Source organism: Neodiprion virginianus, chromosome 4 (genome assembly GCF_021901495.1).
Source record: "Neodiprion virginianus isolate iyNeoVirg1 chromosome 4, iyNeoVirg1.1, whole genome shotgun sequence".
Classification (NCBI taxonomy): domain Eukaryota; kingdom Metazoa; phylum Arthropoda; class Insecta; order Hymenoptera; family Diprionidae; genus Neodiprion; species Neodiprion virginianus.
Genome location: NC_060880.1, coordinates 19,241,683 through 19,263,982, shown reverse-complemented (window position 1 = coordinate 19,263,982; position 22,300 = coordinate 19,241,683). Strand labels below are relative to the sequence as shown.

The 22,300-nt window shown below is 37.1% G+C and overlaps 1 protein-coding gene across 3 annotated transcripts in view; it reads right to left on the bottom strand.

Annotated features, from left to right (window-relative positions):
- Positions 1–6,732: 6,732 nt before the first annotated feature.
- Positions 6,733–22,300, bottom strand: part of LOC124302287 (netrin-A-like) — a 130,232-nt gene continuing 114,664 nt past the window's right edge. For all 3 annotated transcript variants that reach the window (XM_046758272.1, XM_046758273.1, XM_046758274.1), the window contains 3 exons: positions 11,981–12,049; positions 8,182–8,380; positions 6,733–7,027 (listed from right to left, as the gene is read on the bottom strand). In XM_046758272.1, the coding sequence (XP_046614228.1) occupies positions 6,883–7,027; positions 8,182–8,380; positions 11,981–12,049 (413 nt within the window). In that variant the 3' untranslated portion in view covers positions 6,733–6,882. The remainder of the gene's footprint in view (positions 7,028–8,181; positions 8,381–11,980; positions 12,050–22,300) is intronic.

The window sequence follows — 22,300 nt, the reverse complement described above, 5'->3', positions numbered from 1 at the left end:
ATGAACGAGGAACCACGGAGTGCTTACCCTGGAAGTCGAGTTTCACCGCGTAGCGGACCCGAAGCGCGGGATCCGGGAGGTTGAGAACCCGGTACTCGAAATACGTAGCGGACCCGAAGCGCGGGATCCTGGAGGTTGAGAACCCGTACTCGAAATTTGCGGAGCGCGACTCTCATCCGTCCGCTCTACTGCGCGGTTGTTACCGGACTGAGGAACTCGGCTAGCCGATTTTAGATTGGTGACGTCACATTCCAAACTCCTGAAAATTCAAACTTTGGTTTCGAACCGTAATACTAGGTATGATGATGTATGATGTATGATGTATGATGTATGATGTATGATGTATGATGTATGATGTATGATGTATGGTGTATGATGTATGGTGTACGATGTATGATGATATGATATGATGTATAATGCTTTTAGTTTTCACGTTTCATACATGAAATACACACTTCATCTCTCCTGCCGATTCCAGACTCAAGCGGCCAGGCCCTTCGATGGTCAGCCGTTGACTGAATAGATTCTTGCATGCACTATGTCGACGTAATTTTGCGAGAGAAATCGATTGGGCGCAGTCCCAATACGCTGCGATCAACCCATCAAAAGTTACAGCCTAAAAACCAGAACCTGAATTTTCGACATTTTTCAGCAAGTGCTTTTTCGCTCGCCATTTCTCTCCTGTTGGTCCTACGCTCCTTTCGCTGCGATTTCGGAGTTCCTGAGGGTCCAATTGGTCAGATAAGCGTCATTTAAATCGAATCTGAGACCAAAAGTTTTTTGTCCAAAAAAAAGTAAGGCTAACCTTTGTATTTTTGGCGAAAATTTTCGCGATTTTGAAAAATGCCGGAATATATTCTTTCATGCACTATTCCGACGTAATTTTGCGAGAGAAATCGATTGGGCGCAGTCCCAATGCGCTGCGAGCAACATATCAGAAGTTAGAGCCAAAAAACCAGAACGTGAGTTTTTGATGTTTTTCAGCTGGTGCTTTTTTCTCCGTAATTTCTCTCCTGTTGATCCCACGCCGTTTTCGCTGCGTTTTCTGAGTTCCTGGGGATCCAATTGGTCAGGAAAGAGTCATACAAATCGAATCGGAGAGTAAAAGTTTTTCGCTCACAAAAACAGCAAGGCTTACCCCTTTGTATTTTTGGCGAAAATTTTCGCGATTTTGAAAAGTGCTGGAATAAATTCTCTCATGCACTATTTCGAGGTAATTTTGCGAGAGGAATCGATTGGGCGCAGTCCCAATGCGCTGCGAGCAACATATCAGAAGTTAGAGCCAAAAAACCAGAACGTGAGTTTTTGATGTTTTTCAGCAGGTGCTTTGTCCTCCGTAATTTCTCTGCTGTTGGTCTCACGCTCTTCTCGCTACGTTTTCCGAGTTCCTGGGGATCCAAATAGTCAGGAAAGCGTCATACAAATCGAATCGGAGACTAAAAGTTTTTCGCTCAAAAAAGCAGCAAGGCTAATCCCTTTGTATTTTTGGTGAAAAATTTGGCGATTTTGAAAAGTGCTGGAATAAATTCTTCCATGCACTATTTCGACGTAATTTTGAGAGAGAAATCGATTCAGCGTAATCCCATCCGACTGCGACCAACGGATCAGAAGATACAGCATAAGACATAAGATTTTCTTTCTCATTACTCTGCTGTTGGTCACGCGCTCTTTGCGGTCCGTTTTCCGAGATTTTTGAGGTTCGATTAGTCAGCAAAGGTTCTTGCAAATAAAATTTGAGATGAGAAGTTTCCTCTATGTACCCTTGTCGCGTATTCGAGGGTTCAATAATTCAAGAAACGGTCCGTCAAGTTGATGCGGAGCGGAAAAGATTTCGTAAGTTGGAAAGAAAAAGCGGAAAAATAACATTGCCTCGCAGACCCTGATCCTGGATGTGAGTTTCAAAATCATAATTCAAATAACAATTACTGCAAGCATTGCCTAACAGAGGAACGCGAAACATTTTTTCACCGCTACATTGATGATCAAATACTCTATCGTGGGATTTTGTTCCCAACCCTTTCTCTTATCTAATGACATTTATTATACCACATTACACAACATTACACTTAATAATTTAATATTTTCGAATCATTGTAATCATAATATTTTCAATATTAATAAGAATATTCATTATTATTAATACACTGCATCATTTCGCGAAATATCCCATATTATAATCTTAACGTGCAAATATTTGCACGTTAAGATTAACAACCATTGTGATACAATTGTTCTCATTGGATAGCCGACATTTTCTTCTCGTTTATCTTTTACGTAGACAATGTACGCGTGTCACATGCAATTATATTCTCTACTGTTGAATTGGCAAGAATAATTAGTGAAAATATATAGTCACAATCATTGCATATAATTCTAGATCAATTGTATTATTCATCTACCCCATATTACATGTGTATACCTACGTATGTAACTTTTGTTACTCTGTCGTAGATCTATCGAGTTCTTCATTACCAAATGCATGATACATACATTTTTATTCTCTTACCAAACCTATTATTATCGTTACATCATTTAAATAAATTCTATACATACATATTTATCTGGTTTAGCGGCCTGCAACGCACATGCCATAACTCGCATGTATCGTGCAACTCGCATTATTCTCTTCTCATTTACCCGCTGTTCGATAATACATCTTTCATATATACGCATTATTATCTAGTCGCAAGTTAGGCTGTAAAACGGCTATGCTATACTAAATTACATCAAATATATATATTAACATAAGTACATTTTCATATTTTCTAATTTTATTCCCATACATACAAGGATCCGCCATATTGTACGCTTAGGCAAAATACATTTATTGGAAAATTTAGGGTTTTTTTTACCGACCAACATACATCAGATGTACGCAATATCTAGTAATTATCGAAGAATTTCCGCACCTATGATATACTTTTTCGTTTCTCTATAATAACTGAAATCGTCGCGTAGGTAATTTTGGCACGTTGAATAAAAAACCGCGTCGTTTTTTTCTTTCATTTCTATTATATTTCGCTACATAGAACCATACGTATATTGTATGCATAATTACTGAGTACATAATATTATCCAGACTTTATCATTATTATTATTATACGTGTGTTTGGCATCAGGCGGCTGTTTTAAGAGACGTGTCGCTAAATTGTTGCACAATTGGCGATAGCTCAATAGTTCAGATATTGCATACACCAACGGTTTTACTGTGCTTAGGAACTTGGATTACTCGGTGACTGATTTGAGATGAATTGTATATATGCTTTTCCTTGTTTTTTTGATATCAAGAAAATCAACGCTGACAATTTTTCTTTCTGTTTCATTTCTTAATTCGCTCTATTTCATATACGAAGCGGAATACCGTTTTCTCTATTATCTGTCCACTTTGTTTTTTCTCTCCTTCCCTACCTCTAACGATTTTTTACGTACCTTTCCGTTATTATTCATGATTTCCGATCATTGAATGGACAGGACGTATTCCAACTATTCTTTCAAGCATAAGTTAATTATTCCGAATCGATTTGAAATTAAGAAAATACGCGCCACTTGAAACTTCAATTAAGGGTATAGACTTTGCTGACTATAGCCCGTATTTCGTATACCAGAAATATATAATTAATCATAACAATAATAATAATGGTAATAGATCCAAAACTTAAGTGAGTGTAGTAGATAAATTCATTTTTTTTTTCATTATAGTATAATACTGCGTTTACAACTGTACACAAGAAACAATGTAAATTAGTAATATACTTATATACGCGTGAGTAAATCACGCCTTAATGTATTGAATTAAATTACATTAAATTAACTGTCATATTATTACGGTACAATATATAATATAGTACGTGTATAAAATTAATTTTAAACGCAAGTAGGTACTCACAGTATATTATAAACGTACGCGTGCTTTATAGACACATTGTAACCACAAGAGTAATAACTATTACATAGGTTGAGGTTTATACATTTATATACCTAAACCACTTATCGTAGAACTTCTTTTTTTTGGAAATTATGAAAATCACTCTATACGGATATAATATTGTATATTGATGTATAAATATATACGATATTTCGCATATAAATAATTATTCTTAGTGTCTATAAAATTGAACTGTTATATTAGCTACATTTTTGCATATTAGTATATTGTTACTATGCCGCTAACCATAATGATAATAATTATAATGATAATATTAATAACAACTACCGTCAGTATTATGTTGCTGATGATTAAGTATTATTATTTTTGTAATACGATTATGTGTAATATTAAACAGGTATGTAGAGAATATTTTACAGGGGAATCAAAAATCTATGTATAATGTGATAAAATGTTCGTACGCTCGGTTCAAGCGTGTGATATAATTATATTTATAGTTAATACACACAACAGTGTGATAGTGTGATATATATATATATAATATGTATACCTACTTACATGTATAATAAGAACAAATAAATAAATTGAAATGATATTTGGACAGAACAGAGAAAATTGCATTAAAAAAAACCTTGTGCCTTTTACATTACATGATAATACAGTCGCGGGATTATTACATACGAATAATATGCATGTATTATTCTACGTATAGATTCGGCAAAATTTGTGCAGTATAATATAATGTATAATCAATGGCGCGGTGCAAATTAGGACAAATGTAATTCATTATAACGGTGTGATAAATACAATGCCGTTTCAAACACGTTTGTCGGAATAATGAATGATATATTATCAAAAATTATAATATTGGAAACCATGCAGTAGGAAAAGTAAACGCGAATGAGGAGAAAAGGCTGGATGTATATTACGTATAAACCCTAAGGGTGTAATTCAATATCCGGAAATAAAAATTGCGTGGAATTCATATTTTCCAAGACGAATGAAAAAAAGAACATGCAACTTTTCAATGGCTCATAAAAAAATTGGGTAGACTCGATAATTTTTACGGTCATATACGAGTGTTTAATTTAGGAGTTTGTAATGCAGAGAAAGAGAGAGAGAGAGAGAGAGAGAGGGTGGGAGCGATAAAGAGGGGTTCCAGGGATGCAAAGAGGAAGTTTGTGATTCCAGAGGTTCGGATCTATCCTTCGGTGAATTATGCGCATAATGCCGCGTTTACACCGCAAATATCGACATCGCAAGGCGCGAAAACTTGGCAAAGTAAATCACGAAATAACAAATTAACCAGGCTACGTCTATGAAGAAAACGATCGCATAGTCCTAATTTATGCATATTTTCTGCTTCCCTTTTTCGCAGCTCGGCATTTTTGCTTTCCCACGTCGTTGCGTAAAACCGTATTACGTAGCTTTTATAATATTCCAATATAACTTGCAGTTCGCCGCAATCAAATCTTTTTATCTGTTTATTGTTTTCTGTACTTTGCGTTTCGATGTTAGATTTTCGACATATATTAAGAATATGAATCAAACCACCGGCTGTTAAGAGAAAAATGGAAAAATTTCGAGAATTGTTATTATTATCATTATCATTATATACTTCACATTCGGCGAATAAAAGAAAAAAAAATATATATACACGCGCACACACACATGCATACATACATACATCGACTGAACAGATTTGTTCCGAATTAATATCTTCTCATATATACTTCCGTTATTATAAAGTTTGAATTGCGATTAATAATAAGGGTAGATTATTATCTCAATAAACATATGATATATATATATATATACATATACATCATATATATATATATACACATACATGTACGTATACGTAATAGAAACATAGAAAATTCGATAAATAACTATAATATCAGATCTTAATATAACATGATATTATTTTACGATATTACATTACATATTACATTATACATATAAGTACCTACATTATACGCTGCACGCGCGCTGAGATGCAAGGGAAAAACATATAATACACAAAGCTATATAATAATAATAATAGTAATAATAATAATAATAATAAGAATAAAAAGAAGAAGAAGAAAAAGGAAAAGAATAAGAAGAAAAACAATAACAATAATAATATGCATAAAAAACGTTAAATCGAATAATATATACGAAGTGAATTCTGAACGACTGAATGGTCCATCGTCTGCTAAAATTTAATGCGCACGCGCTACAATCCGAGAGCAGCTGTTTCCCACGGTGACCAGCCGTCATAAATTTAAACGACACTTGGTGGCGATTTATGTAACCTCGAAAATGTTGATAGTTGTCGTTATTGAGTACAACTGCCAGCGAAAACTGTTTAAAATTTTGAGGTTACGGTTAGGACGGTTGGTCACCCTGGCAAACAGCCATTCTTGCATTGGAGTGCGTGCGCACTGAATTTTAGCAGATGACTGACCATGCGGTCGTTAGGAATTCACGCCGTATAGATGTATTTAACGTGTCAATGTAGTTGCACTTATGCAGACACCAAGTGTTGGGGGAAAAAATGGGCGAAACGTCGACATGTTTATTTATTATTGCACTGCCATTGTCGTTATCTTTATTATTACTATTATCATTATTATCATATGATTGTTGTTATTATTATTATTTGGAAACGCGTATGCAGGGTAAATACGGGGCTGAGTGATGCTGCGTTTTGCGTATTATTTTTAGAGTTCACGTTGACCGTTGACATTCATATTATATTATATATTTGTAGGTGTATGCGTGTGTGTCTGTGTGTGTGTGTGTGTGTGTGTGTGTGTGTGTGTGTGTGTGTGTGTGTGTGTGTGTGTGTGTGTGTGTGTGTGTGTGTGTGTGTGTGTGTGTGTGTGTGTGTGTGTGTGTGTGTAGCCTATGTGTACATATATAATATATGGCGCGATTTTAAATTACATATAAATAGGATTAACGTAATTTTTATTCTTCGTCCCGAGAATATGACTCTGGAAGGATATTCAATGACAAGATCTCGCTCGTCGTTGAAAACGACGCATTCGACGGTGCCACTCGTCGCGCCATTCTATTACAATTGACCGTTGCGTTGCCGTCAAAGCTCCCTGACGTCCACCGTCGTTCTCTCGACCCAGTATCAAATAGGATCTGAAATTTCAGGGATATTGAATAAACATGCGTTGAAACACTTAAGCTCTAAGCTATGAATTATAGACGTACGAAATAATTAGAACGGTCTTGCAGCAAAGCCGAGATTATAAATCGAGTTCAATCAGGTTGAATCAACATTTCATGTAATATTACATTATGGAGAAAGTAATAAAAATGCAGCGAATTTTTATGGAATAAGCTCATTAAGCGTCAAATTTTAAAACACCATACAAATATTTTGACCTTCGAGATAATCCGGAAAAACTGTCGTTATATGATGTAAAATTTTTATCTGTAAATGTGTGATTTACGAATCGTCTGAAGACTAATTATTGTTTAAGTAAGATTTTTGATTGACTGGAAAAACAACTTTTGTAAAATCTATACAGTTTGCACATAATGAACTGATTTTTTTTCGATCTATATATTCATGTTATTAAAAATTTATGTCACGTAATTTGTGTAGTATTCATTGCCATTCATTGAAATTGGACGAACCATACCAACTTTGTATTATCGAATGGCGCTCAATACTGTAACTCGTGTGAAATTGTCTGGTTATAACAGCAATGTTACATCCTGTTTGTTTGGTGATATTTTGTAAAACTGGTTAATGCGGTGTGAACAACCGAAATCACATTAACAATAAATTACAGTTACTTATACCGCATTTTCTTGTTACTTCGACGACCTAACCGTTAATATTGTAACGATACTCGTTTCACTGTAGAATTTTTCAGTAACTATACGGAATAAAATTTATCTCAGTGTTTCTGAACTTTTGAAAAACTTATTTCGGTTGCTGAACCAAACAACAAGCTTCCGTTTCCAAATTTATCCATACCGCTACTTTTTCTCGTGCAAATATGTAGCACGAGAATGTCTGTAAACTGTAAAAACCGATCAAGGATGATTTGAGAAAACATTTAAATTCACCCCGCGAAAGAACTGAAAACCGAAATTCCGAACAACAGTGTGTAAAAAGTAAATGCGTAAAGGATTTGAAATCCTTGAGAGTGGTGATCTAAAATCAGGTTCCGAAGCATCGCGAAAAGCGTATCGGGGCCGGAAATCGATTCCGAGTAACACTCGAGCATGCAGAACGGGAATGAGAATAAGAATGAGAATGAGAATGGAATGGGAATGCTCACTTGTTGGCCTTGACCTTCGGACACTTGCAGGCGAGATCGGCGGCGTGGACGTAGAGGGCCATAGGGCCCCGACGGAGGCGAGATTCTCGAGCCCGTTTGTAGACGCTCTGGACCTGAATGGTGAACCGGACCCATTCCGCCGACCCAGAACCTCCAGCACCATTCTCCACGTGTCTGTCCGTCACTTTACCCATGATGGCTGAAAACGAACGTTAATTGTAACTCCTCGTCCATCATCCTTTATCACTATCATCATTATGTTCATTATGCCTATAATATATATACAAGTGAAATTAGTCATTATCGCAATAAAATTTCACGATTCCCATAGAAATTTGGAAAAAAGAGAATACTGCAGCAGGATCATTTACAGATTATATATTTTTTGATCGAATCGATTTTTCTTTACAAGATGACGATCAGATTTATTTAGGTTCTTAAGCCTCCGCCGGCCAACATGGACGATATCGTCCACTTTGACTTTCTCACTTATCGGTATCTCGGGAATTTTTCACCGTTTAACAATTTCTACTGATTAACTAATTCAAAATTTTTTAATGCGTGCTATTGGAACATCAAGTAGGCACTGAAACTGATTACCTGAATTTTTTGGAAACTTTTGAGAAGCGCTAAGTGGGGGAAAAAGAGGCCAGGACGAAATCGTCGATGTTGGCAGGCAGCGTCAGCAAAGAAACACATGGCCGGCGGAGGGTTAAGATACGGAGATTGTGCGAAAATATGAATGTTTTTATAACCACACCCGTATTCATGCCCACGAACACACCAATGATATACGGGAAATCAAAGGTTTTATAATATTCATGAATAAATCTGAATCTGAAATCCGGATCGAGTGTATCTTCAAACGCTTGTTCCATAAAAGGATTTCGTTGATTATAAATGGTATTCAATACTTTGCAAATTAATTATATACTGGATGTTCAGTTCACAGTGTAGATACAATTAGAGGTATAGAAATAATTATTTTATACTTACAATCAATTCGGATTACTTCAAATCAAACCAAAATTTCCTCGATTCGAATAAATTTACAATTAAATTTAATCCAATCGTCTGACGTAGATTAGAAACAAGCCAAGTATTGTGGAACAAATAAAATGTGATGTAGATAGAATTGTTTCCAATTACAACTATACCCCATATTGTTTTGTTTTCTTTTCTATTCCTTTGTGGTTATTTTTTTTCTTCTAGCTCGGCATAAAAAAGATATCCTCATTAAAAACGAACCTGAAATTCCGTATGACATCGAGTCTGTTTTTCCTCGATGGTTTTTATTGCGTCAGATATGAACTAACGATCGCATCGTAATAAATTACGCATCTCTGTGAACGATCCCTTTTTCTGTGCATCTATAAACGTATATACATATAATCCATACCTAGAAGAAGCTTGCGCGATTCGATAAATAGACTAATGATGGAATTTCCAATCCCTGCAGAGTAACTGAATCCGATTCAAATGTATATATATACGTATATGCAGGGTAGAAATTAGTGGACATTAACCGACGCCGGATTGCGCCGATGATCTATGGATCGCAATGCGTGGGCGTTGCAGGATATATTGGCGAATGTAACCGCATCGCGTCAGCGATAATCTCGTTAATTCATTCGTCATTCCTACGTTACACAATAAATTCCAGAGGAGAGCAATTGGCCAGCTCGCCTAGTGGGATGATTATGATGATGATCGTCATCATCACCATCACCACGGATTAATTTATACACATGATCCCAATTTATCGATGCTGATGCAGCCTCGCACGCATCGTATATTCCGGCGATACGCGCTTCTCGCGTCGTTAAAATAATACCGGATCATCCTTTCGAAGGTTTTTGACGTCATTGGTTCGAATTAATAACCACACTGGAATTTGATCTACCGCAAAATTTCAGTGAAATTGTATATCGTAAGAGTTAGAACGAAACAAACATTCAATCTGTTAAAATGATAGAAATTTTGTCAAGTTCTTCAAAACTTGATTATAAATTTCTACACGTCAGGTATACGGCTAGAAAATATTTAAAATCATAAGTATAATCAAGTGGTTCAAAAGTTTTTCTGCTCTTATACAAATTGACATTTTTTCCCGGTGTTAGAAATAATACTTGAATCGTTGAAAAAAATAAATAAAAATTACCATCGCGAAACCAGCTGTGGTGAAAATTTTCCAACTACGAAAGCAGAGATCAAAATTTTTTTTACTTCCTTCATTTGAATTGGAAATATTTCAAGGAGCGCACGATTCGCGGCGAGAGACGGTCTGCGAAATCCGGGGCTAAAATTTCACGGTGCCGGTTTGCTATTCCGGGGCGAGAGACGCGTTTGAGCCGTTCGGACCTCGGGAAGATTTATCTACGCTGAATCAAGCCGCCGGACAGGCAGAAGGCCATTCCGCGCGTGCCGCGTCAAACTCAAAAGCGTGCAAAAGCTCCGACGGTATGCAGGTCTATTATTGAAGTCTTTGCCTGAACGAGGATCAGAGCTGCTCCCGGAACACCCGGCGGACAGTAAAAAAAAGCTCCCGAAATAACGTCGAGATTTCTTTTTCCCATCCTTACAGCTGTGAGGCTTCGTCACTGATCACCGAGATCGAAATTTGAAAAAGCTCAACCCCAAAGTTACCGCCCTTCGAAAAAATTACGATCACGGTCAAGAGTTTCGTGCTATTGAAAACAAAAAAGTTCGCAAGTTTTCACCACAATTTCACAATTTTTATACAAGTCTTTGCGGGTAAGTTAAGAAAACTCGCGAGAGAATCAAAGTGGGGATTCGATATGTCGGAATTTACAGTTAAAATATTGTTACATGAACTTTGATCAATATTGACAATTTTTTACAGACGAGACTCGAATTGTTATCAAATAAATAAGGAATAAAGAATTTGATAGATATTAAACATGATTGTTTTCGATTATTTAATAAATTTTAACTTGCATTCATATTCCGATTCACAATCTGCGAAATTATTCGAATTATACCACGATTTTTTTCCTTAAAATTTTTTTTCTAATTTCAGATTCATTATACTAAATTTCACCATCTCAAAGTTTTTCTATTCTTAGATCGGAAGCGTTTGGGTCTAAGCTTTTATAAAAATCTACGTATTTACTAGAATTAGTCCACCATATTGGATTTGAACCATTCAGAATTTTCTGATTTAGAAAACATAATTTTCGCGCACATCTAACAATTTTCTGGGATCTATTTTTTTGTTTTTTGCGGTATTGAATTTTCAAATTTTGCTATCAGATTCGAATTCAGTGACCTTAAAAGCTTCCAGGTTACAGCTAAACACATAAAAATCGCAATTGCGTAAAATGTTACGTTTTTTTAAAGATTCATGAACGCGTATATTGAAAATATGAATTATTCTCTGATCACGATATCAAGCCCAAATTTTTTTTCAAAAAATGATAAAAGTACAGGTCATTGCTAATCGTAAGCCATGGATTTAAAGTGGTTTAATGATCGCCGTAAAATTATAAACTTCAAAAAAGTTGACGAATTCATCAGAGCAACTGGCGATACTACCAAAAGTTGCGTCAGCTTCGACGAAACTGATTCCATTACCACTTGCATAACCGCAAATGAATGTCAAGCTAGAAAATGCGCGCCATTCGCAGATCTTTGAACACGCGTGTGGTCTTCAGAGTAATAAATAAGCACCCTCGTAGGTCAATTGTCGCATTTGTTCTAATCTCTGCAGCATTTTACGACGGGACTTTAAATATGACATCTTCAACAAAGATTCATGATGATTTAATTGCTAACTCACCGAAGTCTCTTTTGCAGTACTTGTTTAGGTTTAGTCTTCTTGTGCCTGCGCGACACTTTCCGCATTGGTCTGAAACAGAGTAATAAAAACGAGGGTCAGTAAGCTGGTCACTTCGATTTCGACCGCAGGGCACCTACGGATTTTTTGACCTTTGAATTTTTCGAGATCGTCGCCATTCCGCCGCTTTATGGGCGTCAATTACATCACCTTAGCCGTCGAGTTATTACTAACAAATTCCCAAACTTATCGCGTTTAGTGGACTTTAATAGTCCGCCGAATGGATCGTGGTCAGTCAGCAGAACGACGAGCTTTTAACTACTGCTCAGCAAAGTGGCGACTGATCAATATTCTGGGACCAAAAGCCATCTCGAATGTCTTCGTTCTTTAGATTAATTCCAGAAAGTTGGATTTTTGTTAAATTTTCTACATTTTTTTTATCAGGGAATTCATCAAGAAAATGAACGTTGAACCTAATTTTGAGCAGCTGTTACTTAATCTGATAGGATTGCCGCAATTTTGAATTTTAAAGGGCTGTCAAGTTGCCAATTTGATTTTACGCTGTGTTTTCGAGCGGATTCACGATTTAAACTTTACCTTACACTGATTTCGCAATCGTAGGTAATTCAAATAATGTCGCGAAAAAATGGGTTTCAACAGATTTCAAAAAGAGATTGAACGGTTTGAATCTCTGACTCGGTTCTTGACAGTATTTCAAACAGGAAATTCTGGATTAGAGCAATCGTTTGATTCGGTGCTAAGGAAACTGGACTGGGTGAAATATTCTTGATCGACTCTAAATTGGTTTTAAAAGACGTTGACACAATGATTTAAAAAATTTTCCAATCAATCATAACAACACGTTCTTCATTTTCTACCACTACACTTATTGAGCTCTTTATCAGCGGGTCGACGTGAATGACAGTTAAAAACTTGTTTCGCGATTGAGATTTGAGACGGTTAAAAAATTGATTTACGGTATAAATTAATGAAGAGATAAATCTGGGAATCAATCTCCGTTGCGTGGTCGGTCATCGCTTCAGGTCAAAAGTGCGAGTGCAGTCCAGCTCCGATTGTAATTTATATGCGCATAAATTTTAATTTTAATTTATTCACACGCGTGTCTCTCCGTTGATTGGCCGACAACTCGCGACATTGCACGCTGCTCTCCTTCTGCGGCCGAAAGGCAAAACTGATAGACAGTCGGTGGCGAGTCTTTGTCTTTTACTTTAAACGCCAGATGACGAATGGATGGATGGATGGATGGAACACGGATAAACAGTGATTTAGGACTTGGTGTCTACTTTATCTAGTTAAGTGGGTAATTCGAGAAGAGCGAAGATTTAGGAACGGCTGAAGCAGACACCTCGTGAAACCGTGAAACTTCACTCGCGTCTCCCAAACTCCGCCCGCTTCTCTTACCCACGTTAATCACTCGTTGGAGAAAACCGTTGGTGCGTTAATCGCTTCCTTCTTCTTCTTCCTCTTTTTCTTTTCTTTTTTTGTTCTTTTTTTTTTTTTTGTCTTATTGGCCTTAATCTTCTACAATTTTAGCCAAAACCGATTTCCTCAATTTTCCGCCAGGTCTTTGACCCGGGGCTACATTTCGGTCATTGATCAGTCACTAAACCATTCTTCGAGCAGCGGGGCGGGGTTGAAATTCCGAAAGTGTAAAGTTCCGCATTCCGAATTTTTTGGTGGCGAAACTTAAAGTAAAGAAATTAAACTTTGACGAAACATCGAATTTTCGAATGGTCCGAAACCCGAAGCTCAAAGTTCCGAAATGACAAAATGACGAAAGGGCGTAACTCCGACAAGTCAAAGTTCCGAAAGTGCGAAAATGAGAAAATTTTTAAGTCTGAAACATCGAAATTCTGAGTGATCGAAGTTTTTCAGTTTCCTGAATTTCTGGCTTGATGAAATTCACCACTTTGACTTTTTTTTTGTTTTGGATTCTCGATATTTTTACGTTCGGAAACCTGGTCATTCAGATTTTCGAATTCTGATTTTTTACACCCACTCGTTGAGTAAACTATGCTGTGTGAGTATATTTTGATTTCCGGAATTTTACTCTATCGAAACCTTATTTTTCGGAATATTGCCCTATCGTAACTTGAATTTTCCGAATCTCGCATTTCAGAACTTTCCGGTTATTCGAAATTTTGTTGTTTCGTAAAAGTTTGATCTCTCTACTTCAAGCTTCACCACCAAATAATTCGGCATTGGACGCTTTCAGAACTTCAACCCACCCCCGAGCAGCGATTTAACTTCGTAACAACTCAAGTCTGTTGCCTGAATTTTCGGAATCATTTCACCTCTTTTTATTACCGGGGAATCATGCTCGTTAAATTCTTTGAAAAACTGAATATTTTCAATGGTTTCTATCATCGTTCAACTTGTTCCTTAAGAAGAGATTCACGACTCGATTAACCTTTTTACCTAGATCTTATTCCGGATCACGCGATTTGACTGATTTCCTTGAGTCATCAGAATTATTTCACGTCAGTTTTCATCGTGTTTTCACTTCGCTTTTACCGGGAAACCGTGTTCATTGAATTCTTTGCAGAATTGAACGATTATAACGGTTTTTATCATCATGCAAATATCCCTTAAAGGGTGATTCATGTTTTTAATAATATTATCACGGGACTTTCAACCAGGGTCGAGCTGGAAAATTTTTTGAATTGATCTCGAACAGTTTCGATACCTTTGATGCGGACTTTGAATGTTCTTTTCTACGAAGAATTCATGATTGGAATATAATTTGATTTCGTCCAAGTCTGAGCTGTCGTCAATATAAGCTGGACAACTCCAAGTCGATTTCAAACGATTTCAAAGAACACAAAAACTGCACGGCACCGTTTGATCTTCGTGGGTTTTATCCATCCCCTGAGATGATAAACGCGAGATTCCAGCGTCCTCGGAGCGAATCTCGAGCAGAGTGAATAACCCCTGCAGGCTGTCAAGTCTCGTTAACGGCTAAGGTGGATCCTATAAAACCGAGTATATATACCCGGGTCCATATAATCTGCCGGTTACCAACATGGCCGGTTAGTTTTGGCAGGCGAACGTAGACGTAAACAAAGAGGCCACCGTAAAGCGCAATTAATCTTGCTGAAAGTAAATTCTCCGAGAAAATCTCCCGCGTTTAGTTCCAAGGCGCCAAAAAACGTGGTGCAGGGTATTGGCGATGCCTCGGTACCCACTCGCCCTTTGTTCTCCAGGCCTTTTATACTTAAGACTGAAAAACTGTTATCCTTCCTGCAGTCGGCTACTCCCGGATATTTAAATAATCATGATTTTTACCTTGGTTCAACCCTCGCCTTCTGCCTACCGCAGCTTTATGATTATATTTAGTGACTTGTACTCGAGTTTGCGTTGTTCTCGTAACTGAACCAATTCAGGAGACGCGTCGGTGAAACTGTAAGCTCTTTCGACTCACGTACATTAGGGTGCCTAAATTCAATCGGCCACTTCATTAAACCATAGTTAATAACGTGATATTGAACCTCCTGAAAGGGAAATGCCGTGCGAGTTTTTTTTAGACGTGGCGCGTCGACATTTTTTATCAAGTTTTTTTTTTGAGGCAACCTGACGCACGTACCTTCAACTATAGATAAGGTTTCATCGATAAAGGAATCAAGGATTCTCCCGAAGTCAATTTGGATCGATTGCAGGGTTCAACATTTTTCTTGATACTAAAGTTCGAGTAACATCGAAAATCGTTTTTCTTGGAAATCCTCTTCGTGTCACACTTTTTATCGCGAAAATATGAAATAATTTACCATGTATACGTTCAATTTATAATTTGACGATTATAGTTATTAAATTGAGTCACTCGCAATTTACGATTGACGTTATTCACACATATTTTCAATTTACGAAAGTGTTGACGGTTCGGAAAGTTTTCATTCGCAAGTCAATATTTCGGAATGGTTTTATAAGAAAAATTGAAACAGACAGAGCTTTTCGAATTTTTTACACTATGTGAAATAATATCCGACCGAAACATACTGAGCGAAATTAATGAACCCGAACAATCAGGTTGCAGTAAAATATTTGCTTAGCGAAAGTTAATTCGAATGTAAATCAGAAAAGTTCGATTAATTGTAAGTCAAACTTGAGATTCTACAGTTTTGCAAGAATTTTCATTCCAATAAACCCGATGAAATCGTTCTTCACGCTACGGAAAGGAAATGTATTTGACATTTGGGCAAAGGACGTCTGATATCGACGGTAATTTCTGCTCAGCAAGAAATGCAAACATCTCCATCGAGCGTTGCGGATTTTCAAAACGATGCACGTAGCCGCGTCACGTGTATTCAGTCGCGGAGCATCCGACAAACGGAAGAGAAGAGGAGATTGCTTCAGAATTACTTTACTTAATAATTTATCTTGCAGCTACCGAGGAGGGGAAGATTAAGAAGAAGAAGAAGAAGAAGAAGTAGAAGAGGAAGCCGCCCCTCTTAAGTTGCCACACCCGTTTACGTTTAACGCAGCCCCATTCTTCGACCGTTTCCCGATTCACCCTCTTCTCTTCCCTAAGCGCGAAACTTAAATGCAACATTGGCTCCGCATCCTCGCGGGGATAGGTGATCAGAATTTTCCCAACTACCGCGGCGAGGTGATGTGGAATTAATTTTGCATAGGGTAAACGGGGATTCGTTTCAGAGGCATTCACTGGGGGAAATTAAACGCACTGAGATAAAATTTTCATATCTTACAGTTGCTAGTTGATATTCTAATGAAATGGGCCTCGGTATAACAACGGTTTTAATATTGTACAAAGGACCACGCGGAATCCTTATGGAAATTAGCTCCCGGTCGAATTGGCTGGATTTTCAGTACGTTATACGAAAAGTTCTCATTAACAGAAGTCCCAAAAATCAGTAGTTTTTGAGATATAAGCTTCGGAAAGGGGCTGTATGGATTTTTTCATATTTATGTGGATTTCGTCATTTTCATGAATTACAAAGCTTCAAGGGGACTTGAAATCAAACAAATCGCTCAAAAAACTGCGCGTTTCATTCTTAAAGATAAGCAAGAAGGTGTGATTAATTCCTGCATTCATGAATTCGCCAGTTTACTGGAAAGAGGTTCAACGTCAGATTTCGCGAGAAGAACGAGACTCCCCGACTCTGGCAATAAGCACGCGAGTCTCTGTGAATCGACTGCGCAGTTTTTGAGTGATCCATTTGATTTCAAGTTCCCCTTATCGAAGCTTTGTAATCCCTAAAAATCGCGTTATGATTCGAATAAATATCGAAAAGTCCGTATACCTTCCTTCCGAAGCCCGTATCTCGCAAACTACTGATTTTTGGAACTTGTGTCTGAGATAACTTTTGATCGGGAAGATATGAACTATAACATACTGAAAATCCAGCTAATTTCCATAAGAATTCTGTGGGTTCCGCACCGGAAAATTTGGAACAAGCATGAATAAATTTTCCATTTTTTGGTTATCGCGACATTTGATCACTTTGTTATACAGTTTCCAACGTATTTTTCATTCCAATAAGGAATTATCGTCAATCTGTCGCTTCACCAACATCAAATTGTCGCAACAGTTGCGAGAATATGAATATAATACGAGTGACCATAATCGAGAAGAATATTTACTATTTTTTATTCCATACCTCGAACCATATTCTTCGATTTTGGTATTAAGTGAGAATAGTCAAGGACCCGAAGAATTGAAAATTTATTTCCTCAGGCGTGGGAAATTAGTCTCCTTCGAGGAGACACTCCTGGCAAAGTTTCAAGAGCGAAGAGGTTTGTTCCTCGTAAAGAGCCTCCTAATTTCGTCTGTGGCGAAAGTTTGAGTCAGAGGACGACAGCTGAGAGAATTTCGAAACTAACGATAAGTTTGAGCGTTAAGTTCTGGGCAATTAGGGGCTGATTAGCGATTCTCGGACCGGTTTCCACCGTCTCGAGTCGGCATGAAACGCGAATAATCGAGAGGATAGCGACGCGGGTTAATCGGCGCAAACGACGCCTCGTTATCCGGAATTAAATGCATCGATCCCTCCGATCGGCCACGTGACTAAAATCCTGGCGATTCAAGGTGGGCGTATCGAAGTCGTTGAATCTCGTGTCTCAAGGCGACAAGAAAAAAATTACAAGAGATTTCCGGAGAGATTTTACGCCTGTTTGGAATTAATTTAACACGGAGGATCGCTTGCGTATTTTAAAATTCTATTTTCAAAACTTGTTGTTACAATCTTTTCATCTCTTCTCGATTATCAATTTCATTTACTGTGCAATCGATTTTTGTAAATACGAAGTTTTCGTGTTTTTCTGTTTTTCGAGAATGTTGAATCGGTGAAACATGAGATTCCTCCGAATTTTTTATCATTTACTCTATGCGTTTTACTTAATTGCCTTGATTTTCACGAAATTTTACTAATTTGGAGAAAGGAAAAATTTCACGTTTCAACAAAAAAATTTTTTCGTTAAGTCAACGTTTCCGCCCGCTTTTACCAACACACAATCCTGAATTTCTTCTGCACTCTCGCTGTCAGTTCTCTGACTAAAAAAAAAAAAAAACTCGTCTTTCGGAAAACCGATTTTCACGCTCGATTTTTCAAATTCCGTCGTTATGATTAACTCAGCAGCGTAGCTAAAATTCCTCGCTAGATATCGAATTCCAATGAAAATAATTATACATTTGTAGCGTACGAATAAGAGTGAATAAAAGCAAACAATCCATTTTCAGTAGTTAGCCAGTGATATTGAACAACAAAAACCAGAACCGCCTGAGGGGGTAAAAATTTTTTATCAAAGGATCGCTGTGCGGATATGAAACTAATAACCGAGATATGAAAAAAGCGAATTGGCACGCGCGCATATTTCGCGAAGCTGAAAACAAGCCGACGCGTGTGTATAATATACAGATTTTTATACTCGTATACCCAGAGGCTACAGGCAGGATATTTCCGTTAATATTCAACGATTCGCCGAACGGGTTTCTGTCCTCCTAATTTCCCTCAGATTGGGGGTCGCGACTCGTCGCGGTTCGGAATCGATTGAATTGCAAATAAAATTCAAATTACATTTAATTTCGTTAGCTATCGGGACCCGGCATGCGGCGTCGTTACATAGATTCGATTACCGCAAAGACCTGAACGGCGGAAACCTCGTCTGCAACTTGATTAAAACGGTATAAAATTTGCAATTGCAATATACATTCTCTCTCTCTCTCTTTCTTTTGTCTTACCTTCATTACCCCGCAAGCCGCGAAATTGACACGCTAAGCGAAACCGAATCCTGTCGTTTGTTTTTAGGTACAGAACGTGATGTAGGTATACGTATGTATATACTTTTTGCTCGTTGGTAAAATTTATGCAGGTATTTTATTATTACCGTGTTGATTTATAACGAAAACGATAAATTATTCCACTTTTATACATTCATCAGGACCTGAGACGTGCAATTTTCCCTGAGTAATGTTTTCATATTGCGTAAATAGAGGCGATACCTATTTTTAACTTATTCTTGTTATTTTCGTATAACCAGAGTTAGGTTTTTAGTTTTTTTTTTATTCTCCTGTGCAGTTTTCACAACCCTTAAATATTCAAATTGTTAACAGTGTTAACCTTATTTTGCGCATGAATTTTGAACATTCAACTAAATTGTAAATATCTTCAACACACAATTCAGGTTTGGTTATTTAGGTCATTGATTTCATTCGATGTACAGAAACCGATAAATTGTTTCAATTCTCACAATCAGTTGAAAAAGCGATGATTTCAGCTTTTTCCGTGATCACGAATACGACAAAAGTGATGCAATAACGCAATTGCTATGAAACAATCGAATATTGAGGCAAAAGTCGAGAAAACTACGTGTCTTTTAGTTTGCAATGTCTGAAACGTACATGAATTGCAACTGACCAAACTAGTGTTTCTTGTTGGATCTCGAAAATTTATTCATTATTTTAAATTTCAATACTTTTAATACCCGTTCAATCTTTTCAATAGCAAAAACCTACAATCTTACGATCTTCGAATTCGATAAATACATCTTCCAATAATTAATGCTCGTAAGATTCTTGGCGTTTTAATTCTTACCCTCGAAATCAGTTCAGATCTGAATCAAGTATATATATATATATATATATATATATATATATATATATATATATATTCAAATCAAATCAAGTATTCTGAATGAAAAACTGAAGAATCGATAAGGCCAGATATTTCTTTTAATTATCAACAGTGCAAAAACACGATGAATCGAATTTCCGAGGCAACAAATTTCACGTGTTCAGTTGAAATTTGCCAAATTTAAAACGACGAAAAATATAGGTCGCGTATATCCACCGAGTTCCAATATATTCATCCACCTGGGTTATAATTTACGAAACTAGTAAAATACAACGAGGGTTTCCTGTGATTTCCTCAGATTTCTGCCTCTCTCTTTCTCCATCTTTCACTATGGATAACACGCCACCAAAATGCCGGAAGGCGAGACGGGCATCGAATAAGCATATAAACTTTTGTGAGCTGTGCTGCTGTAGCCGCTATGCGCACATAGCCAAAGGTATAACGTACACTTGGACGCAGTGATTCTGAAACGGATTATTTTTTCGATGAGTCGATTACGTTGGCAACGTAGAATCGGCCCGCAGGGCTACCGGCTCAATCTTTGTAAGCCCAACGTAACGTAACCTATAATGACCGTAGAATCTACATATTCGTAAAATAAAAAAAAAAAAAACCGACAAATCAACAATCATTTTCAGCAAAATAAAAAGCGTACTCCGCGACCAGCGGCTGATTCTGCATTGCCAACATAATCGAATCGTCGAAAAAATCAGCTAATTTGGAAACACCGAGGCCAAGTGTACATGGGATAAACCGCGGGAGAGTTATCCGTAGAAACTGTTGTAGGTAAGTAACCGTAAACCCGATTATAGCCCGAGGCTGACACGAGCGAAACGCTAATGATCCGGAGATTCGCTGGAGGGCGGGTGATTCGAGTTCTTTTAGAGAAAAATTGCAACTGCGGTCAAAGTCGGTGATAAAAATGGGATAAGGGATTGAAAAATCAATCAATTATTGATGAAAAACAGCAGGAGATAAATTCGCCCTAACTTGCAGAATGACAACGAAGACGATGGTGTAATAATCCGACGTAATGATGATTACTCGAGACTTAAGTACGTCAATTAAGAAGCAGAAGTGTCGTGTTTTATTTATTTATTTCCCCCATCTTTCCAAAGGATCGAGAAACCCCGTGCTCTCTCTCTCTCTTCTCTTCTCTTTGCATTCCGATTCGCATATGGCTGCTTTAAATCTGAAGTTATGTACTCTGGCCTATCTCACTTTCATTCTTGTTTATTTTCGCATCGTTTATACGTCTGCACAGCGCGCAGTAGCAGCGGACTGTACCGAATTGTAAGCTGCAATTCATGCGGATTTGTGCAAGCAGAACACGTGTATAATGCAAAAAAAAAAAAAAACAAATAAAAAAAACGGCTCTATTTCGCGATGATTCTTCGGCAGTTTCTCGATCGATAAATTTTCTGATTCACCGAAACATCAGTTAATCTAATTTATTGTGAAATTTACAATGCAAATTCCCTTACGAACAGTGTCAAAATTATTGGGGTACCGAAATTTAGAAAATTATTTTATAACATAAGTATGTTGCCTTTTCAAGTTTTTGCAAAACTCGATTCTTCAGAATCATTCAAGAAATGAGAATATCAAGATTTTACATAAATTCCTTTCTTATTAACTCTATTCTACGATCTTTAGGAATTTTATTTCGTAAACTTAGAATAGTTGAGTAACATTAATGTCAACAAGAATAGCTAAAGGAAAAAATAAATTAACGTCGAAGAGTTAGAAGAGACGTTTTCTTTTTTCAATAGGATTCGTTAGATCGATTCCAACGAAAAAACCTTGTATTCGTGAAGAATCGATAAATCGTCAAAAATATCATCACTGTATGAGCATTGTTCGAGATAGGTTGCACAAATGAAAGATGAAAAATTATATTGAGCTTGCAAAAATCACAAGCAATTATCATCGTTCCACAAAATTTGTTCTTAAAAATTTTCAAAACGGGGATTTTTGTTCCTATGAGAAAATAGTACTTAAATGTACAAGATAATTCCTGTTAACCAAGGATCCGGAAGTGAGCGTCTCAGAACCGGAAGATCTTGACGTAATTACGTCGCACGAGGAAAAAATTTTGTTTTTTTCACGTTACAGTGCGAAGAATTGCGTTTTTGAATAAAAATAAAATAAATAAACAAACCACTACATGCCGTCCTGCAAAGTTGGTACTTTTATGAATATGTCAATATACATA